Below are 17426 nucleotides of genomic sequence, written 5' to 3' on the forward strand. Positions count from 1 at the left end.
AACAAGTTCATTTGTAAATCGGCTAAATAATTTAAATGTGAGGTGTTTGGTGCCTGAATCATGGCACTGAATTAGTCAGAACCTCTTGCTTTTAAGATTCTGTGATCTGTTCTGAGAATGGGGCCTTGCATTGCCTAGCATGCAGAGGCAATCTTGGGCACAATAGATCTGTTTCAGTGTTGAAGAAATGTTCAACGACAAAGCAGGTCCTAATTGAAGTAAGATTAAAATGTATATTCTGTTTCCATTGGCAATAACAATTCTGATTATGAACAGATGCCTAATACACACTAGTAAATTCTTAGGAAACAGACAGTGACAACTGAATTACAACTTTATCCCCTGCCTGGCTGCTTTCAAATTCCTTTTGACATTGCATTTAAAACTTACTCATTTTCCAAAGCACTAAAATTTGAGGGAAAGGGAAATGTCAGAGTAAAATATATATATTTATTGCTTAAGCTTTACAGACATCTATATTTCTTTTTTTTTTTTTTTTGGTTTTGCTTGTTAGTAGTAATAGAACCAATAGAGAGCATAGAATTTTTTAAACTGGTAAAACACAAATCCGTAAGTCAGTTAACTGTCTTTACTTAAAAACACATTCAGTATTTTGGCAGTGATATTTCTTTTCCTTTGATGCAAATGGCAAATAATTTCCATGCTATTTCCCTATTAGGAAGAAAATCATTTTAGAAGTTTTTCATTTTCTAATTTAAAAATCTGATGGTAAGCTTTTTACTGATTGTTTTTGTTTTCCTCCTACAGCTTTGGGAACTCCTTTATAAATTGCAGTTTGTATACACTTACATTGCTCCATGGCAAATTACATGGGGTTCTGCTTTCCATGCTTTCGCCCAGCCCTTTGCAGTGCCCCGTATCCTTCTAATAAAAGTTTATAAGAAAGGGCAGTCATATCCTTGATGAGAATGTTGGTTTGTAGACATAACCTTTCACAGGCATAGAATATAGGTTACTATATGATAAATTATCAAAAATTCACAGTCTTTTGAGCCCACACCTATACCAATTTTGATTGTTTAATTTGTATTAACTTCTGTGGCCCACAGATCATCTGAACATGAGAAAAGTATTAAGGTTTTATAATTAAGTAATGCTGATTAAAAATTTCATGTTTATATATGTGAGTATTAAAGTCCAGGAATTTTCAATATATACAAAATGTGTTTAGAAATATTTATAAATGAATGAGTGTTCAAAACATTTTCCATATTGATATGATTGTAATTAAACTTACATTCAAAATTTTCTATTCTCATCCTTTCTTAAAGGTACTTTCCAAGTAAACATAAAGGTTAGTGACCTTGTAGATGTTGATATGCAGACTTTTGTATCTTTAAATTTTAGTTTTTATCTTCTGGAAAATTAAAACCATCTCTACCCAAGAGTGATACATGGAATTTTACCAGACACATGTTAGCAAATATTTATTTGGCTCCCTTCAGAGCATCATGCCAGGCTGTACTTTGCTGGCTGTGTCTTTCTGCTTCTACTCCTTATACTGTCCAGTGACACCTTCTTCTGTATTCCTCTGATGAACCTCATTTTTCTAATTGCTGTAATTGCAATGTGTTTGTGAGGGGTGTGTGTGTGTGTGTGTGTGTGCGCGCGCGCGTGCCCCGCGCGCGCAGGTGCGTGAACGCGCGTGCACAATCAGATGAACGTTAAGGTCCTTAACCAGTTTTCCCATAGATTCAGCCATGTTGTTTGTTCAGGCTGCCGTATCAGCCTTCTTTTCTACTCCACTGAACCCCTTTCTGGGAAGTGCAATATTCATCACTTCATATGTTCGACCTGTGAAATTCTGGGAGAGAGACTATAAGTGAGTAAAGAACAACACTTGAAAGCCATTTTTTATCTTTTTTACTAGGAAAAACTCTTGACAGCATTGTTATAAATTATTCATGGTTAACAATTTTTTCTGTTGAAATATTTAAAATTTTATAAATATTCTTAAAGTTTCAAAATTATATAAAATTGGAAGAGTCAGAGGATACTCTATTTTCTCTACCTTTTTTTCTATTTATAAGATTTTTAAAACATAGTCTTAGTTAAATATGTTCATTTTTCTGTCTTTTTTCTTTTAATGTTATTTCTTAGAATTGTTCCACATTAATAATACTTTGAAACTTTATGCTATACAATGTTACATCATTATAACAGTCATAATTAGTTATCTCAGTTTTCTAAGAAGTAGCTATTTTTAGAGCTAAACTTTTTATAGGTTATTTGTAGTTTTTCATGAGGATAGGTTTTTAAATAACCATCTTTGTATATAAAGTATTTTCTTCATTTAAGCTTAATTCCTTAGGTTAGCTGTTTAATATGATGCCTAGTAACTGTGCTTGTATGTAATCTCCAAATTTTTGTCTTCTTTTTTTTTAATTTAAGAAAATATCTAAAGGGGAATTACTGAATCATGGAGCTTAAACATTTTAAAGGCTTATAAATGTATTAACATGTTGATTCAGAAAGAGCTTATACTAATTTATAATTCTACTGGCCAGCTCCGCGACTGCCTTTCTCTCTACACTTTCACACATAGGTACATATAATAGGTGAAAATGGTAATCTTTTTAACGGTGAACTGGCTTATGGATGTGAAACTTTTGCTCTGGTCTTTTACCTAAAATCACACATAGTATTTCTCTTTTTGGTGAATTTCAGTGTTATTTATACCCTTTTTTTCTTCTGGACCAACTTAAATTTAGTCCAGAATAACATCTTTGTCAGCAGTTCTTAAACTTTCTGATCTCAGAACCCCTTTACATACAATCTTAAAAATTACTGACGTCTCCAAAGAGTTTTTGTTGATAGGGGTTTTTATCTACTACATAGTTATTTACTATAATAAATATTGTACAATATTTATTGTATTATAAGTCAAAACTCAGAATTTTAAATGAATTAATATAAAAATAACAACAATAAACACATTACATGTTAATATAAATAACATTTTTCTAATGAAGAATAACTGTATTTACCATTCCACCAAAAAAATCAGAAGAATGTCATTGTTTTTATAGTTTTGTAAATTTCTTTCATGTCTGACTTAATAAAAGACAGCTGAATTCTCTTACCTGCTTCTGCATTCAGTCTCTTGTAGCATTGTGTTGTTCTGGTTGAAGTACATAAAGTAAATCTGGCCTCACACAGACATACAGTTTGAAAAGAAAGAAGTATTTTAATAGCCTTTTTAGACAATTGTGGATATTCTTGGATCCTTCGACAAATGGTAGTTTCTTAAAGATTAGTGGCAATGTGGAATCTAAAGCCATATCAGTGAATTTTTGGAACTGTATTACATCAAAATTCACTGATATGTCTTATAGTTTGAATGGGTCTTTTACCCATGCATATACTTATATTGATACATCTTTATCATTTGGAAAATACTGGCTCAGTGAGTAATGTAGATCTTCCAAATTTTGACCCATTTCACGGTACAATATTAAAAAATATATGTATTCATATCACCACCAATCTCAAAAAAGTGTTGAAGTATTGGGAAGCTATCAAGCACATGGTGGTAGATACAAGTTTTCTGAAATTCTAATTTTTGCTTGAAAACTTGAATTTTTATTATCGGCAACAGGTATCTTTATCAGTTATTTTTCTTGAAATGTCAGACTTACTTTCTTCACTTGAGAAATGTCTGTCAAATACTCAAGTCTGAATAGTCATAGTTTATTCAAGTGAAAATGGTGTTCCGTGGAAAAAAAGCAGCTACTGCTACTTACAATTCAAGCAGTTGCACAAGTGCTTTCCCTCCAGATGATCGTCCTACTTCAGAATGCAGCAGAAGTGCTTTATGTGTATTTCGCCACACACGATATTAAAAAGACCTGTACTGAGGGGCTGCAGTTTAACAAAATTATTATTTTTATTGCTTCGTTAAGAACATTTTTAAGGGAAACTTGAACTTTTATTTATTGTTTTTTCTTGTGCATGGGTAGCAGTGAAAAATAGTACAGTTTGGTGCCACTGCCTTGATTGATGTTAAAGCACCAGCAGTCTTACCCACCGTTGCTTTTGCACCATCAATGCAGTTGTCAACACAGTGAAAAAAAGTGAATAACAGTTCAGTACTATTATGAAAATAGTTTTGATTTGGAAAACTCCCTGAAAGATCTGGAGTTTCCTGCTCTAGGTTCTGTGGACCACATTTTGGGAACCACTGTTCTAAAGAACACTGTACCTCTGGACATTAATAACCTTCCCCTTATGAGGAATGTTTCATGCACTGTGTATTTTTAGGAACTGTATACAGTATGCATTTTTTCATCCTGATCAAAAATTTTTTTACATTAAAGTCAGTGTGTTTCTATACACTGTTCAGTGAAACATCAGTTAAGAAAAAACTTTATGTATAATGGAGGTGGAAGAGTAAAAAATAAATCCTTACCCCTAAAATTATTCTATCAAAGAGCTTTATTAATATGTTACTCATGGATTTTTCTCATTTTTATAAAGCGATAATATTTATTTCATCTTTATTGTATAGTTTTCTCCCTTTTAATTGTTAGACTTTTTTTTAATATAAAAGAGCTTACTAAAGATGTTTCATTTTGCCTTTTTTAGCACAAAACGAGTGGATCATTCAAATACCAGATTGGCTTCCCAGCTTGATAGAAATCCAGGTAATAGCCCTATTTGTGAGTAAAGAAGCAAGTCTAAGGAATTCGTTATATACGTATTTCACTCGCGACTTATTGGGAATCCTCTATGGAATCCAAAGGGCATTTCTGAAAGACTAAATATCCTTTGCTTTATTTTGTTTTACTTTAGCAAAGTATACGTGAATTAGAATATCTAAAATTTATATACCCATCTTTTATAAAATGCATTTTAAGAATGCTGATAAGAATTTTAAAATCCATTCAAAGATTGTTCTTACATAGGTTAAAAAAGTAGAGCACAGTGAAAGTAAAACTGATGAGGTGTATTGAAGAGTATGCAGTCTGAACTTACTATTATGTTTGCTTCCCTGCTTCCCCAAATGGTTAGATAAATGTTAATTTCATTAAGTTTATTGTATACAGAGATGTCATGTAGAGGAGCCAAATAGCCACTCAAGATAAGGTTTCAGTGTGGGACATTTTGGTGGTATTACCATTATCTAAAGTTTGGTTCTTAGTTTTGTCCTTTGGGAAACATCTTTTTGTTGGCCCACCTATTAGTAATCTGGCACAGAGAGGGTGAATCTCACTGCCCCACCCATAAAAGATTAATGTATCAACCAGAATATCAATGTATTAATTTACTAAAGAAATATGACTCCCAATACACTGGAAGATTTGTATTCATTTAACTCGCAGATTACTTCAAATGCTCTGCTTGAGAAACTAAATTATAGTAATCAGATTGATTCATAATTATAAATTTGATTAAGGGGAGGACTAGTTATTTGATATTAATGACTGTCATTATCATGTTCTGGTAGATATAACAGCCATCTCAGCTCTGGTATGTCCTTGTAGGGGGCTTGGAATTATGATGCTGATGATGCCATCCTGCATATCACAAAGACCATGTCCTGAATTAATATGCACACTTTCATAATGGGCAGACAGCATCAGATACAACTATTTTATTGAAGCTTGAGCCTAGGGTTTCCCTTTTATTTTATTATTTAGTTAGGCTGAGTTTAAAGTAATTATTAAGTTTAGTATGTTTTGCCATTCTTCAATTCTGTGCTTTGGGCGGCACCCATTTACAGATTATTGCTTTGGTTGGGTTACTTCTAAAGATGTTTTTCTAATTTATTGGGTGATGTTTTATCCTAATTTTTTTTCTTAAAGGATGACTAATTTGTAGGTGGTTCTTTACTGCTGTTTCTGTGTATACAGTTTATTTCTGTTTAGCTAATATTAGGCATCTCAGTATACAGAGTTTTTTTGACCAGCTTCTCTTTGTTTGGGACTATCTCATTTGTTCAAATCTTGTATTACTTAACCCACTTCCTTTACCAGTATATCTTTTTGTTCTAATTTTGAATTTCTTTTATCTTTTTTTTTTTTTTTTTTTTGCGGTATGCGGGCCTCTCACTGTTGTGGCCTCCCCCGTTGCGGAGCACAGGCTCCGGATGCGCAGGCCCAGCGGCCATGGCTCACGGGCCCAGCCGCTCCGCGGCATATGGGATCCTCCCAGACCGGGGCACGAACCCGTATCCCCTGCATCGGCAGGCGGACTCTCAACCACTGCGCCACCAGGGAGGCCCTCTTTTATCTTTTTCATTTCTCTTGCATGGTTTTAATTATAAGGCATAGTTAATTGAACAGTGATAGAAAATTTTGATCATGGACTGTTAAAGAGGTGGAAAAGACCTTAGATTTCACCTAATCCAATTCCCACATTTTATGGATGGGGACCAGAGACTCAGAGAGGTTACATTATGTCTAACTGTAATTTGAAAAATTTTTTCCCATTATCCTATATTTCATTTTTATATAGAAATTTTAAGGGTATCTGTATTATAAGGGTACAGGGTACCCTTGTAAGGGTATATTATCTTCCTTGTCAAAGAACTATAGATACAGCCCTAACTGGAAGTTAGTTTTAATACTTTTAACAATCTTGTTTGTTGTTATAAAGGGTACTTAAGATAAATTAACATTTTTTTAATCCCTTCTTATAGGATCAGATGACAACAATCTGAATTCCATCTTTTATGAACATTTAACCAGATCCCTACAACACAGTCTTTGTGGTGATTTGCACCTAGGACGGTGGGGAAACTACAGTACAGGGGACTGTTTCATTCTTGCCTCTGACTACCTCAATGCGTTAGTACACCTTATAGAGATAGGCAATGGGCTGGTTACCTTCCAGCTGCGGGGACTTGAATTCAGAGGTAAGACATTCACCTTTCATTTCTATAACGTACTCCTGTGACATCTAAGTTTTATGTGTTTACATCTCAAATCAAAAGTTATAAAAGTAGGTCCTTAGTATTTGGAAGTCTGGAATGAGAAAAGCTGTTAAAGAGTAGTTATTAGTTTTTTTCCAAATTTTCCAAATTTCACATTCAGAGAAGAATCATTTTTGCAGTATGCTCTGTATGTAAAGGTAGTATCAATAGTGTATAATAGACTTGTTTTTTCCTGGTAATAGTGAATTTCTGTTGTTCTTTGCTTACCCTCTTGCTAGTCTTTTTTTGTGATCAGCTGCATATGCTCGTTAGATGGCTGGCAGCATAGAATGCTGTGAGGCAGAGATTAGCTAACCAAGTTACTTTCATATAGTTGCCATGCCTTGTCCTCAACAATTTTTTTAAATTGAGGTGAAATTCACATAACATCAAATTAACAATTTTAAAGTGAACAAATTAGTGGCATTTAGTACATTCACGATATTGTGCAACCACCACCTCTGTCTAGTTCCAGAGCATTTTCATCACCCCAAAATAAAACCTCACACCCATTAAGCAGTTACTCCCTATTCCCCCACCAGCCTTCAACAGTTTTGTATACTGACAAATGAAGCTGTTTCTACACAGAAAATCGTGCATTCAGAAACATACCAGCTTGATGTTATCCACTTCTGTAAGTTGAGTGTCTTGTAAGCAGGAATAGAAACTTGTCTTATAGGAATTGAAAGGAGTCCTATTAATGCATGTGTTTCCAAACTAGGCAACATTTGGACTTGAGAGTTTTTAGAGAAAGCATCCAAGCAGTGTTTTGGTCTATTCTAAGAAGTACCTTAGGTGTTTTTAACCTGAAATAGGAAATAAGAAAGCATTTGTCTAAATAGAGGATCAAATTAGACCTGTAATAGCTTTATTTTTACCCTGGTGTTGAATCAGAAAGTTTGCACCTTTGTTACATAATGTCTTTGTTAATGGAGCAAGTGCTTTTCTAAAGTTACTCCATTCATTGGAAGTAAGATTTTACTTGTGTAAAACTCAAGGTAGTAAATGTTAATGTTTGTTATTTATTTGTAATTTATTTGTAACCCATTCACTCTCTCTTCTTCAAAATCTCCTATTCTTGTCTTATGCTTTGTTTCTGACTCTCTGTCAGAAGCCCAGGACCTTAATTCCATCTCTTCTAGGGTCTTAACCCAGTGCTGTTCAAATCTAATCCATCTATCCTCATCCAAAAGTCAGCAGCCCCTTACCACTACACATACCACTGCTATAACTTCACCTTCTTTTTTAAATTGTTGGCACCTGAAGGTTTCATCTTTGCTTTTAATTTAACTTTTTTTTTAACAAGTATTTGTGGGGAGGTTATTTTATCCAGAATTTCTATGTGTGTGAATTGGAAGGGGGTCCTTCTTATCTGCTCATTTCACCGTATTGATCGGAAATTGTCCAAATCAAAAATTGATCCAAATTTTCACTCTCCCCACTTTACTCTCTGGTACCAAATAGATTCAAGTAAAATTTTGGATAAATCCTTTGCCATCCAAACTCTCACTCTTTTGTCAAACAAAACTCAAATCAATTTGAGAACACAGTACCCCCTTACTTTCTGAACTCATGCTGAATTTCAATAGCAGGCCATACCTGTAATTCTTCATTCAGCCATCGTGATTTTTTTTTTAAAGGCAAATTCAGTTATGTCCTTTCCATTCCATGCTTTAAATCTTCAGTGGCTTTCCATTGCATTTAAAATAGAATTCAAATTCCTTAACACATCCTATGGACAGCTGTGAGATCTGGCCTCTGTCAGTTTCTCCACCTTACTTTGTAGCACCCTCCTCGTCCACTGTAGCCACACTGGCCTTCCTTCAGTGTCCTAGCTGTGCTATATTCTTTAGTAAGGCCTCCTTATCGCCCTTCCCTTTGCCCAGAAAGTACCAAACGTCTCCCCTCTTCCTGCCAGTCTTCCACCTCTAATTCCTTCATTATCTTTAAGAATTAGCTTAACTGTCACTTTCTCAGAGAAGCCTTAGTCTCTAACCACCTGTCCCACAGGATTATCTCTCATATTACCCTGTTTTTACCTCCTTAGCACTTAGCAGAGTTCTAATTTTATATTTATTTATTTGTTTAAAGTTTATTTCTTCTCTAGCCCAGGGGTTGGCAGACGTTTTCTGTAAAGAGCCAAGATAGTTAATAGTGTAGGCTTTTGGAGCCATACACATTCTCTGTTGCATGTTCTTCTTTGATTTTTCCTTTAAACAACCCTTTAAAAATATCAAAACCACTCTTAGCTTGGATTTGGCCCAGGGCTGTATTTTGTAAACCTTTGCTGTAGCTTATAAACTCCTCAAGGGCAGGAGTCCTATCTGCTTCATTTATCATTGTATATCCAGCACCTATCACAGCAGCTAGCATATGATAAAGATCATTTTGTAGAATGGTTAAGTAATCTAGGCAATAGTCTTTTCTCCTTCCTCTTCATTCCAGAACTTTGATGAGGAATGATTATATTCTTGCTCAAATGCTGTTGTGATCTTTGGTTATTTTCTTTCCTTCACAGTGGTAGTCCCTGTTCCATCTACCTCCTACCCCTCAAAATATTAATTAAGAGTGTTGTCAGTATTTTGCCAGGCATTTGGATCTGCTGTTTTCTGATGTGTACTCCATTAAGCCAATTTAATTCCTTTGATTTTATTGTCTCTCATAGTGGATGCTAAATTTTAAGTGACATTTAACTAAAATTTCTTGATCAGTTTTTTATAGGTCTTGGTTAAATACCTTCATAGTTTTCATTTCCATTTTCATTTTACTGATATTCTCAAGATTCTTTTCCATGTAAATTTTATGTCAAATATTTGTTATCAATCATGTTTTTTGTCTATCAGAATTTCCTGGTTACAGCTTCTACCAAGTTTGTAAATGTTACTTCTATATATTTTTAAATGTTATTTCTACCAAGTATGGTTTTTCAGGTCAAACTTTATAGGTCAAAAATTTTTATTCTGTTTAGATTCCTTTCAGTTTTTACTCAAATTAATTTTAACATGTCTGGTTTTCATAATTGTTAGTTTTATTAATTTTTACCCGTTATTTTTACCAGTCACTATGAAGTGACTGAAAGATCTAGCTAATCCAGGAAACAATTAGTAGTGGTTTCTCTAGAATCCCTTTCCAAATCTCAAAATTCTTTTTTCAGTTATTAATATTCCTGTGCTTATTGTTGACTTCATTTTCTAAGCAAAATGTATTACTGGGTATGTTGGGGTAGAAAATATTCTTGGGGTTTGTATGTCAGAGTGAAAACACCCCACATTAATTCAGTTACTCTGTTTATTCTGCTACTCTGAACAAGGACCTCATTCTGTCTCTCGTGAGAAAATGTCAAACCTCTGAATTCACTCCTGCCTGTTCTCTTCTCTGTATACTACTACCAGAGTCATCTGCACAAAATACAGCTCTCATTATGTTATTTCCTTTACTTTAAAAACCTTTGACTGACTTTGCAGAAGGATGACAAAATGAATAAAATAAAGTAAAAACATATAAAACCTAAGGAATAGACCCAACTTCATGCCACAGTTTAAAAAACCCAGCCTCAGAAAGTTTCTTCTAGAAATTGAATAATTCTTCTGCCCTCTCTAATCTATTCTAGCAAATGGATAAGGAAGGAAAATATCTCAAGCCTCTCTTGTACAAAACCAGTGTAATACTGATGTCAAAATATGACTGAACTGGCTAAAAAAGTAACTATAGTTTAATTCATTTATGACTATAGATACAAAAATCCTCAGAGCCCAGAGTAAGGAGAAACCAGCAGTACTTTTTTTTTTTTTTTCAGTAGTTTTATTTTTAAAGTATCCCTCACCAATTCAGCCGTTTTTCATGCTTTAAATTAATTATTAAAAGCAAATTGGTTAAATTTCATTTTCATTATTGGTTTCAAAAGTACTTTATAAAATTACATACATCCTTATTCTGAAAAAAGTGTATATGTGTATCTGTAGTCAGTATCATGTGTAATGGTCAGCCACAGCATGCATTCCTGTTTATGTCAGGTTCAAGACAGTTTTTTCACCACTATGTAACACTATTTTGGAAGGGCTTGTCAACATAATTAAACAAGAAATGAAATAATAAAATTGTTGAAGGCTCTAGAGTTCTCGACAGTACAGCTCATTAGCTTGGCCAAGCTTACCTCAGTCTTATCGTTCATCATACCACCATCACCACCACCATCACCAACCGGGGCTAAATTTCATGGCAACTTTTTCTCTCAAAGTGGTGTTTTAAATATGGATGTTGTATATATACTCTTTAAAAGAAAAAAAATTATGAAGTCCCACTTACTTTTATTATAATGTAACTTTAATATGTGCCTTTATAAAATTAGCTATAATCACTCTATAGTCCTATAAGGAATTTACAAATTAAATGGAAGCAAGACCACAGAACGAAATAAAAATTAACATGAATGTGATGGATGGTATTTTGTTGGCATAGATGGCTGTGAATCTAATTCTATATTTAATCTGATTTTCTATTTTTATTTCAATAACACTAATGCAGAGAATGCCTATTAGATAAGTATCATCGATAAAAGAATGTAATTTCAAATAATTGTTTGCTAGTACAGAACAATCAGACCTGGTACCTAATTGAAACTTTATCAGCAGATAAGCCTCAAGTGCCAATAATGTAATCTTATCCAATTATTGTTGGAATTGGCAACAGAGAAAAATTGTAATTATATATTTAATATTAAACTATAGTGAACCATTACAAGTTGTATAGCCAAGTAAGCAGGATGTATATATACTATTTCTGCTTGCAGCATGGACACAGTGCTGGTGAGAATACAGCCCAGATTCTTTTGAGTTCTGCCCGTCTGTCTGTATCGTGTGCCCTGGGATGATTCAGTTTTCGTTCCACTCCTCTAGTTTTGAGTTAACTCAGACCTTCATGAGACACACGTTGACTCATTTGGTCTTCATTTGATATGAATGCAGTTGTAAACCCAAATTTTTCAAATTTGGGAATCAGTGAATCAAAATTAAGGTTGCTTTATTGCACAAATTCTCAGAACCTTGAATGTGCTAGTACACATTATGATTCTGCAGACGATGAATATATACTATGCCTGTTTTCTGGAGCATGCTGCAGTTTGTTAATGGACAGTCTAAGGCAAATCAATCACATACTTTCAATTGCTATAAATAAAATGTCTTTTTTCTAAGTTTCTTATGTCTTTGAAGCATTCATTTTTCCTCCTCATGTTTTTTTCACCTCATGTTTCTTTCCCCTTTGTCGTAAGTGCTTTCTCTCTCTCTCTAAGGTACTTACTGTCAACAACGGGAAGTGGAGGCCATTACTGAAGGTGTTGAGGAAGATGAAGGATTTTGCTGTTGTGAACCTGGCCATGTTCCTCATGTGCTTTCATTTAATGCTGCATTTAGCCAGCGCTGGCTAGCTTGGGAAGTGATAGTCACCAAGTATATTTTGGAGGGTTATAGCATCACTGACAATAGTGCTGCTTCCATGCTTCAAGTCTTTGATCTTCGGAAAGTACTCACCACTTACTATGTCAAGGTAAGGATATGTGCCTACTTAGATCTGGTATCAGGGGCTCTTGGAAAAGACACACGTATACGCACACGTGCGCGCACACATGCACATTTGTTTTTTTAACTTGTGCTTTGCTTCTAAGTAGTGACTTAAATTCTCTAGTATCCGGTACAGTCAGTAAATTTTACCTATGAAGGTCTTGCTATTTCCTTCTTTAGTGAAACTTATTACATTTGTTCATTAATATTAATAGCTAGCATCTGTAGTGCGTATCTTTTAGGCACTGTGTTAAGGAATACACACATACACGCATGTATATATGTGATACGTATATCTTACATAATTCTCTAAAGGAATATTATGTCCCTGTTTTACATATAAACAAGTTAAGGATCAAAAGTTAACTGTGCCGAAGTCCTCTAACTAGCAAGTGGAGTTGGGGATTTAAAACCCAGGCCTGTCTGACTCCTGAGTCCTTGCTATTAACCACTGCTTTGCACTGCTTTCAACAAACTGAATGAAAGTATTGCAAGATTTGGGAGGTCTCCAAAAACACCCTCACATTTGACACCAATTGCAATTGCAGGGTCCCCAAGACCCTGAAACCACAATTATGTTGAATAATTTGCTAGAAGGACTCACAGAACTCAGCAAAGCCATTATACTCATGGTTAGAATTTATTACAGTGGAAGGATACAGGTTAAAATCTGCCAAGGGAAGAGGCACATAGGGCAGGGTCTAGAGACACTAGGGCCTGAACTTCCAGTTGTCCTCTCCCAATGGAGTTGTGTAGACAATGTTTATTTCTCCCAGTAACGATGTGAGAGGATACCTACAGAGTGTCGCCAGCCAAGGAAGCTCGCCTGAGCCTCAGTGTGCAGAGTTTGTCTTGACACACAGTCATTTAGACTTGTTTGACCACCCACATGGCCAGCCTTAGTTTCCAGATCCTCTAGAGCTCATGGTTCTAAGCCTCCAGGTAAATAAAGACTCTCTTATCAGGCAGGACAGTGCATAGGATTAGAGGTTACCTCCCAGAACCCAGGTGCAAAGGCCAAACCTCTCTTTGGGCAAGATTAGTTCTTTACTGCACAGGTATTCTGTTTTTGCTAAAGATTTTACAGAAGTACAGCATGGTTATGACTGGGGGTTTACAAGCCAAGCCAACATTTTCAAGAGGAGAAATGTATGCTAAATCTTAATGATTCATGTGTTATTACCTCTGTGTACCACCTTATTTGTGCTGATTGGGTTGAAGCCTGAGTCCTCTGTTGAATGTTTGGTTAAACCCAACCTCAGGAAGCTAAAGGAATTGACTTTACAACATTTTTTAACATGTGTGCATTTGTGTGTGGAATTTCCTATCTCTAAAGATGTATATTTCTATTCCTTTATTTATTAGTTATATTTTTATAACTTGACCTAGGATCACAAGATGGTTTAATAGCTTTCTATGAGAAATTTCTCAAAATAAGTACACCACAATGAAGGTTTTTCATCTCTCTTAAAAGATCCTAAATTCAGTAGACAGAATTGTTTTTAGAATATCCTAAAATCGGTGGACTGGAGTTGTTTTGAAGTTGCCTTCTTGAATTTATCATTGTAATTTTAAAAGTATTAAATTAATTTTTTTAATCCAGGAAAGCCTGAGAAGTATTACTATAGCATTCTTAAAATAGTATACTTACAGGGCCTCCCTGGTGGCGCAGTGGTTGAGAGTCCGCCTGCCGATGCAGGGGATACGGGTTCGTGCCCCGGTCTGGGAGGATCCCATGTGCCGCGGAGCGGCTGGGCCCGTGAGCCATGGCCGCTGGGCCTGCGCATCCGGAGCCTGTGCTCCGCAACGGGAGAGGCCACAACAGTGAGAGGCCTGCATACCGCAAAAAAAAAAAAAAAAAAAAAAAAAAAAATAGTATACTTACAGTATTGAGCTGGAATATACATTTTTGATCCCTACTATCAGTATAAACAGTTGGAATTAATTTACTGAGGACTTGCAGTTAATTCAGATTGTGATTTAGCCTGAGGGTTGTTTTTTTTAATCTTTTCCTCATTAGGGTATCATTTATTATGTTACAACCTCTTCTAAACTGGAGGAGTGGCTAGCTAATGAGACAATGCAGGAAGGACTACGTCTGTGTGCAGATCGAAATTACGTTGATGTGGACCCAACGTTTAATCCAAACATTGATGAAGACTATGACCATCGACTTGCAGGCATATCCAGGGAGAGTTTCTGTGTGATTTACCTCAACTGGATAGAGTATTGCTCTTCCCGAAGAGCAAAGGTAGAGTTTATTTCGTTTATAACTCTTTGAATCTGTTTTTCCAAAGATGGAAAGAATACCTCTGTTTGTTATCATGAGGTTCATTTTTCTAGACTTGCCTCTTTCTAACTATCTGGGTAAGAGAACCTGTCTAGTTCATTATGGTTGGGCCAAACCAACTCTGCCAAAACAGGTTAGAGTAAGCGACCTTTCTCATTCTTTCATCTGCAGTGTCATAATCTCACTGTCCAAATAGCAACCCCTCCACCCTGTGCAGGTACGTGCATATACACAGATTTAGGTTGTAGATTACGTGTAGCACCTTCTTAAAGACTGCGTTTTGGAGCATCCCCAGCCCCAAGCCCCCAAACACACACAGCAGACTTAAGGATAAGTTAATATCTTTGTCCCAAATCCAAAGTCTAATCCAGTGCTAATAGAATTTTCTGCAAGGATTGAAACATTCTGTGTTGTTCCACTATGGTAATTACTAACCCACCACATATGGTAGATTCTGAGACACTTGAAATGTAGCCAGTATGACTGAGGAAATGAATTTTTTAATTTAATTTTAATTGATTTAAATTTGCATCAATTAAATTTAGGCTAGTGGCTACCATACTGGACAATGTTCATCTAGACTACTGACTTTAAAATGTTAACATGGGTAAAAATGATACAGGAATGTGTAAAAATGCAGATTCATGGGTCTTGCCTGGGAGATTCTTATTCTATAGGTAGGTCTAGGCTGGGGACCCAAGATCTGTGTCATGCTGAGTGATTATAATGCAAGGGGTTCGTAATCCACACTTCAGGATAACTTGTCTTATCCTAAATGTAAGCTGAGTTACAGACTTCAGCAACTACTGTTTTCCTCCTAGGTCCCATGGCTCTTGTGGCAGTGTTGCTCCCCCTGGTTAGACCCCAGGGACCGTAACCACAGTACCAAGGCAGAGTGCAAAGTCTTGTGTAGTTGAACCACCAGCACCCTATGTACAGGATTACTCTGTACCATGGAGCATAGTGAGCCACTTTGACAACCAGTGCCTTTATCATGATCTGGGCTGTACACACTGACTGTCTTTAGATGTAGCACCTAGTTTAGTCTTTCCTTTACAGATACTCAGTTAGAGTAAGGCACCCCATCATAATCAGCCTGTTTCTCTTACTTCATCCATAAGAAAAGGAGCATCCTTGTAATTCCTAGTTGAGCAGTGGCCTTTGAGCTTTTGTACTGGATGCACAGTAGATACTGAGCAGAGTAGCATATTTTTAAGGAAGGAATAAAAGATAGAATAAAATAACCTCATAAGAGCTCAGAAAAAGGACCAACAGACAATGTCTGGAAATGGAGGCCCTCAAAGCTAATCTCTTTTTTCAAACACATAACAAGCAGTTTATTTTTTTTTCATAAATGAAATATACTTAGAATGCTTTGCACACTGTTCTTAAATCCTTGTACTTATTTCTTGGTGGGGGAGGTGGAGGTGGGGGGCGGTTGGAGTGACCATATTCTAATAGCCTTTTTCTGGCTTAGACTATAGTGGTTACTTTCGTTTGGTTTTACCATCGTTACCTAGACTAGGAACTCAGTCTACCGACTCAGGAACGGGCTCCATCCTTCCTGACTTTAAGGAATAAATAATCTCTTAGAAATTATTGCTGAGGTCATGGATGTACCTCAAGGAAGTCATCCTCTTAATTGCTAATAAATCATATTCAAAAGGTTTACCCCCAAACTTGTTGTATCCCCAGTCTCTTCAGAGAGCTTATTATCACTAGATCAGTCTGGATTATATTCTACTCTTGTAGTCCCCTCTAGAAGAAAAGTGTCAGGAAAATTAAAATAATCCCTTCATTCTCCAGTTTTTTAACTTGAACAAGATTATCCCTACCTCCTTAAAACCATGAATTCTGTTTTCTGAATCACCATTCCCAGAATAACCTCTTCCCAGGGAAGGAAGTTAATTAAACCAGAAAGATTTGCTGACTCCAAATTGCTGAATGTTAATAAAGTTGCCTCCAGACTTTTTTTTCCCATAGTTTCCTTCCAAGATAGTTTTCTAACTTGCATATTACACAGAAATAAAAAAGTCATTCTTTCCTCCTTCTCTTATTATATGTATTCTAGGAGGAAATAATCTTTCATATAATAGCTGTACCTGTCTTCTGAAGAGCTTGAAATAATGTTTTTGTAAGTGTAGCCCTGGATTAACTGCATTAAAACTACCTGGAATGCTAAATTGGAAAGATTCGTCTCAGCTTGACTTTGCTTCCTGCTTGTTAAATGACAGTACATTTCTTTCACCATTGTTGTTAGTATTAGCAAGAAGTCTTTGTGAGAATTTCTAATGCATTTGAGGATGTAAGACACATGTCTTCTCCAACAGTAACAAACTAGAGCTACCAGGGTTGAACCAGTTATTTTTTCTCTCAGTACATTAAAGATGTGGCTACACTGCCTTCTGGCTTGCATTGTTTCTGACAAATAATAAAGGCGCACCTCAGAGATATCGCAGGTTCTGTTCCAGACCACCACAGTAAAGCGAGTATCACAGTAAAGCGAGTCAACACGAATTGGTTTTTTTCCCAATTGTAAATGTTATGAAGTATACTGAGTGTGCAATAGCATTACATCTAAAACTGTAACCATGTACATTACTTAATTTCAAAATACATTATTGCTAAAAAATGCTAGCCATCA

At 35.6% G+C, this 17426-nt stretch overlaps 1 protein-coding gene across 5 annotated transcripts in view; it reads left to right on the forward strand.

Annotated features, from left to right (window-relative positions):
- The window catches only part of PCNX1 (pecanex 1), a 172468-nt gene that overhangs the window by 126600 nt on the left and 28442 nt on the right, over positions 1-17426 (forward strand). For all 5 annotated transcript variants that reach the window (XM_082617814.1, XM_082617816.1, XM_082617815.1 and 2 more), the window contains 6 exons: positions 769-877; positions 1714-1843; positions 4606-4664; positions 6662-6877; positions 12225-12478; positions 14513-14743. In XM_082617814.1, the coding sequence (XP_082473940.1) occupies positions 769-877; positions 1714-1843; positions 4606-4664; positions 6662-6877; positions 12225-12478; positions 14513-14743 (999 nt within the window). The remainder of the gene's footprint in view (positions 1-768; positions 878-1713; positions 1844-4605; positions 4665-6661; positions 6878-12224; positions 12479-14512; positions 14744-17426) is intronic.

This window comes from Mesoplodon mirus (assembly GCF_964341445.2).
Source record: "Mesoplodon mirus genome assembly, chromosome: 4".
Classification (NCBI taxonomy): domain Eukaryota; kingdom Metazoa; phylum Chordata; class Mammalia; order Artiodactyla; family Ziphiidae; genus Mesoplodon; species Mesoplodon mirus.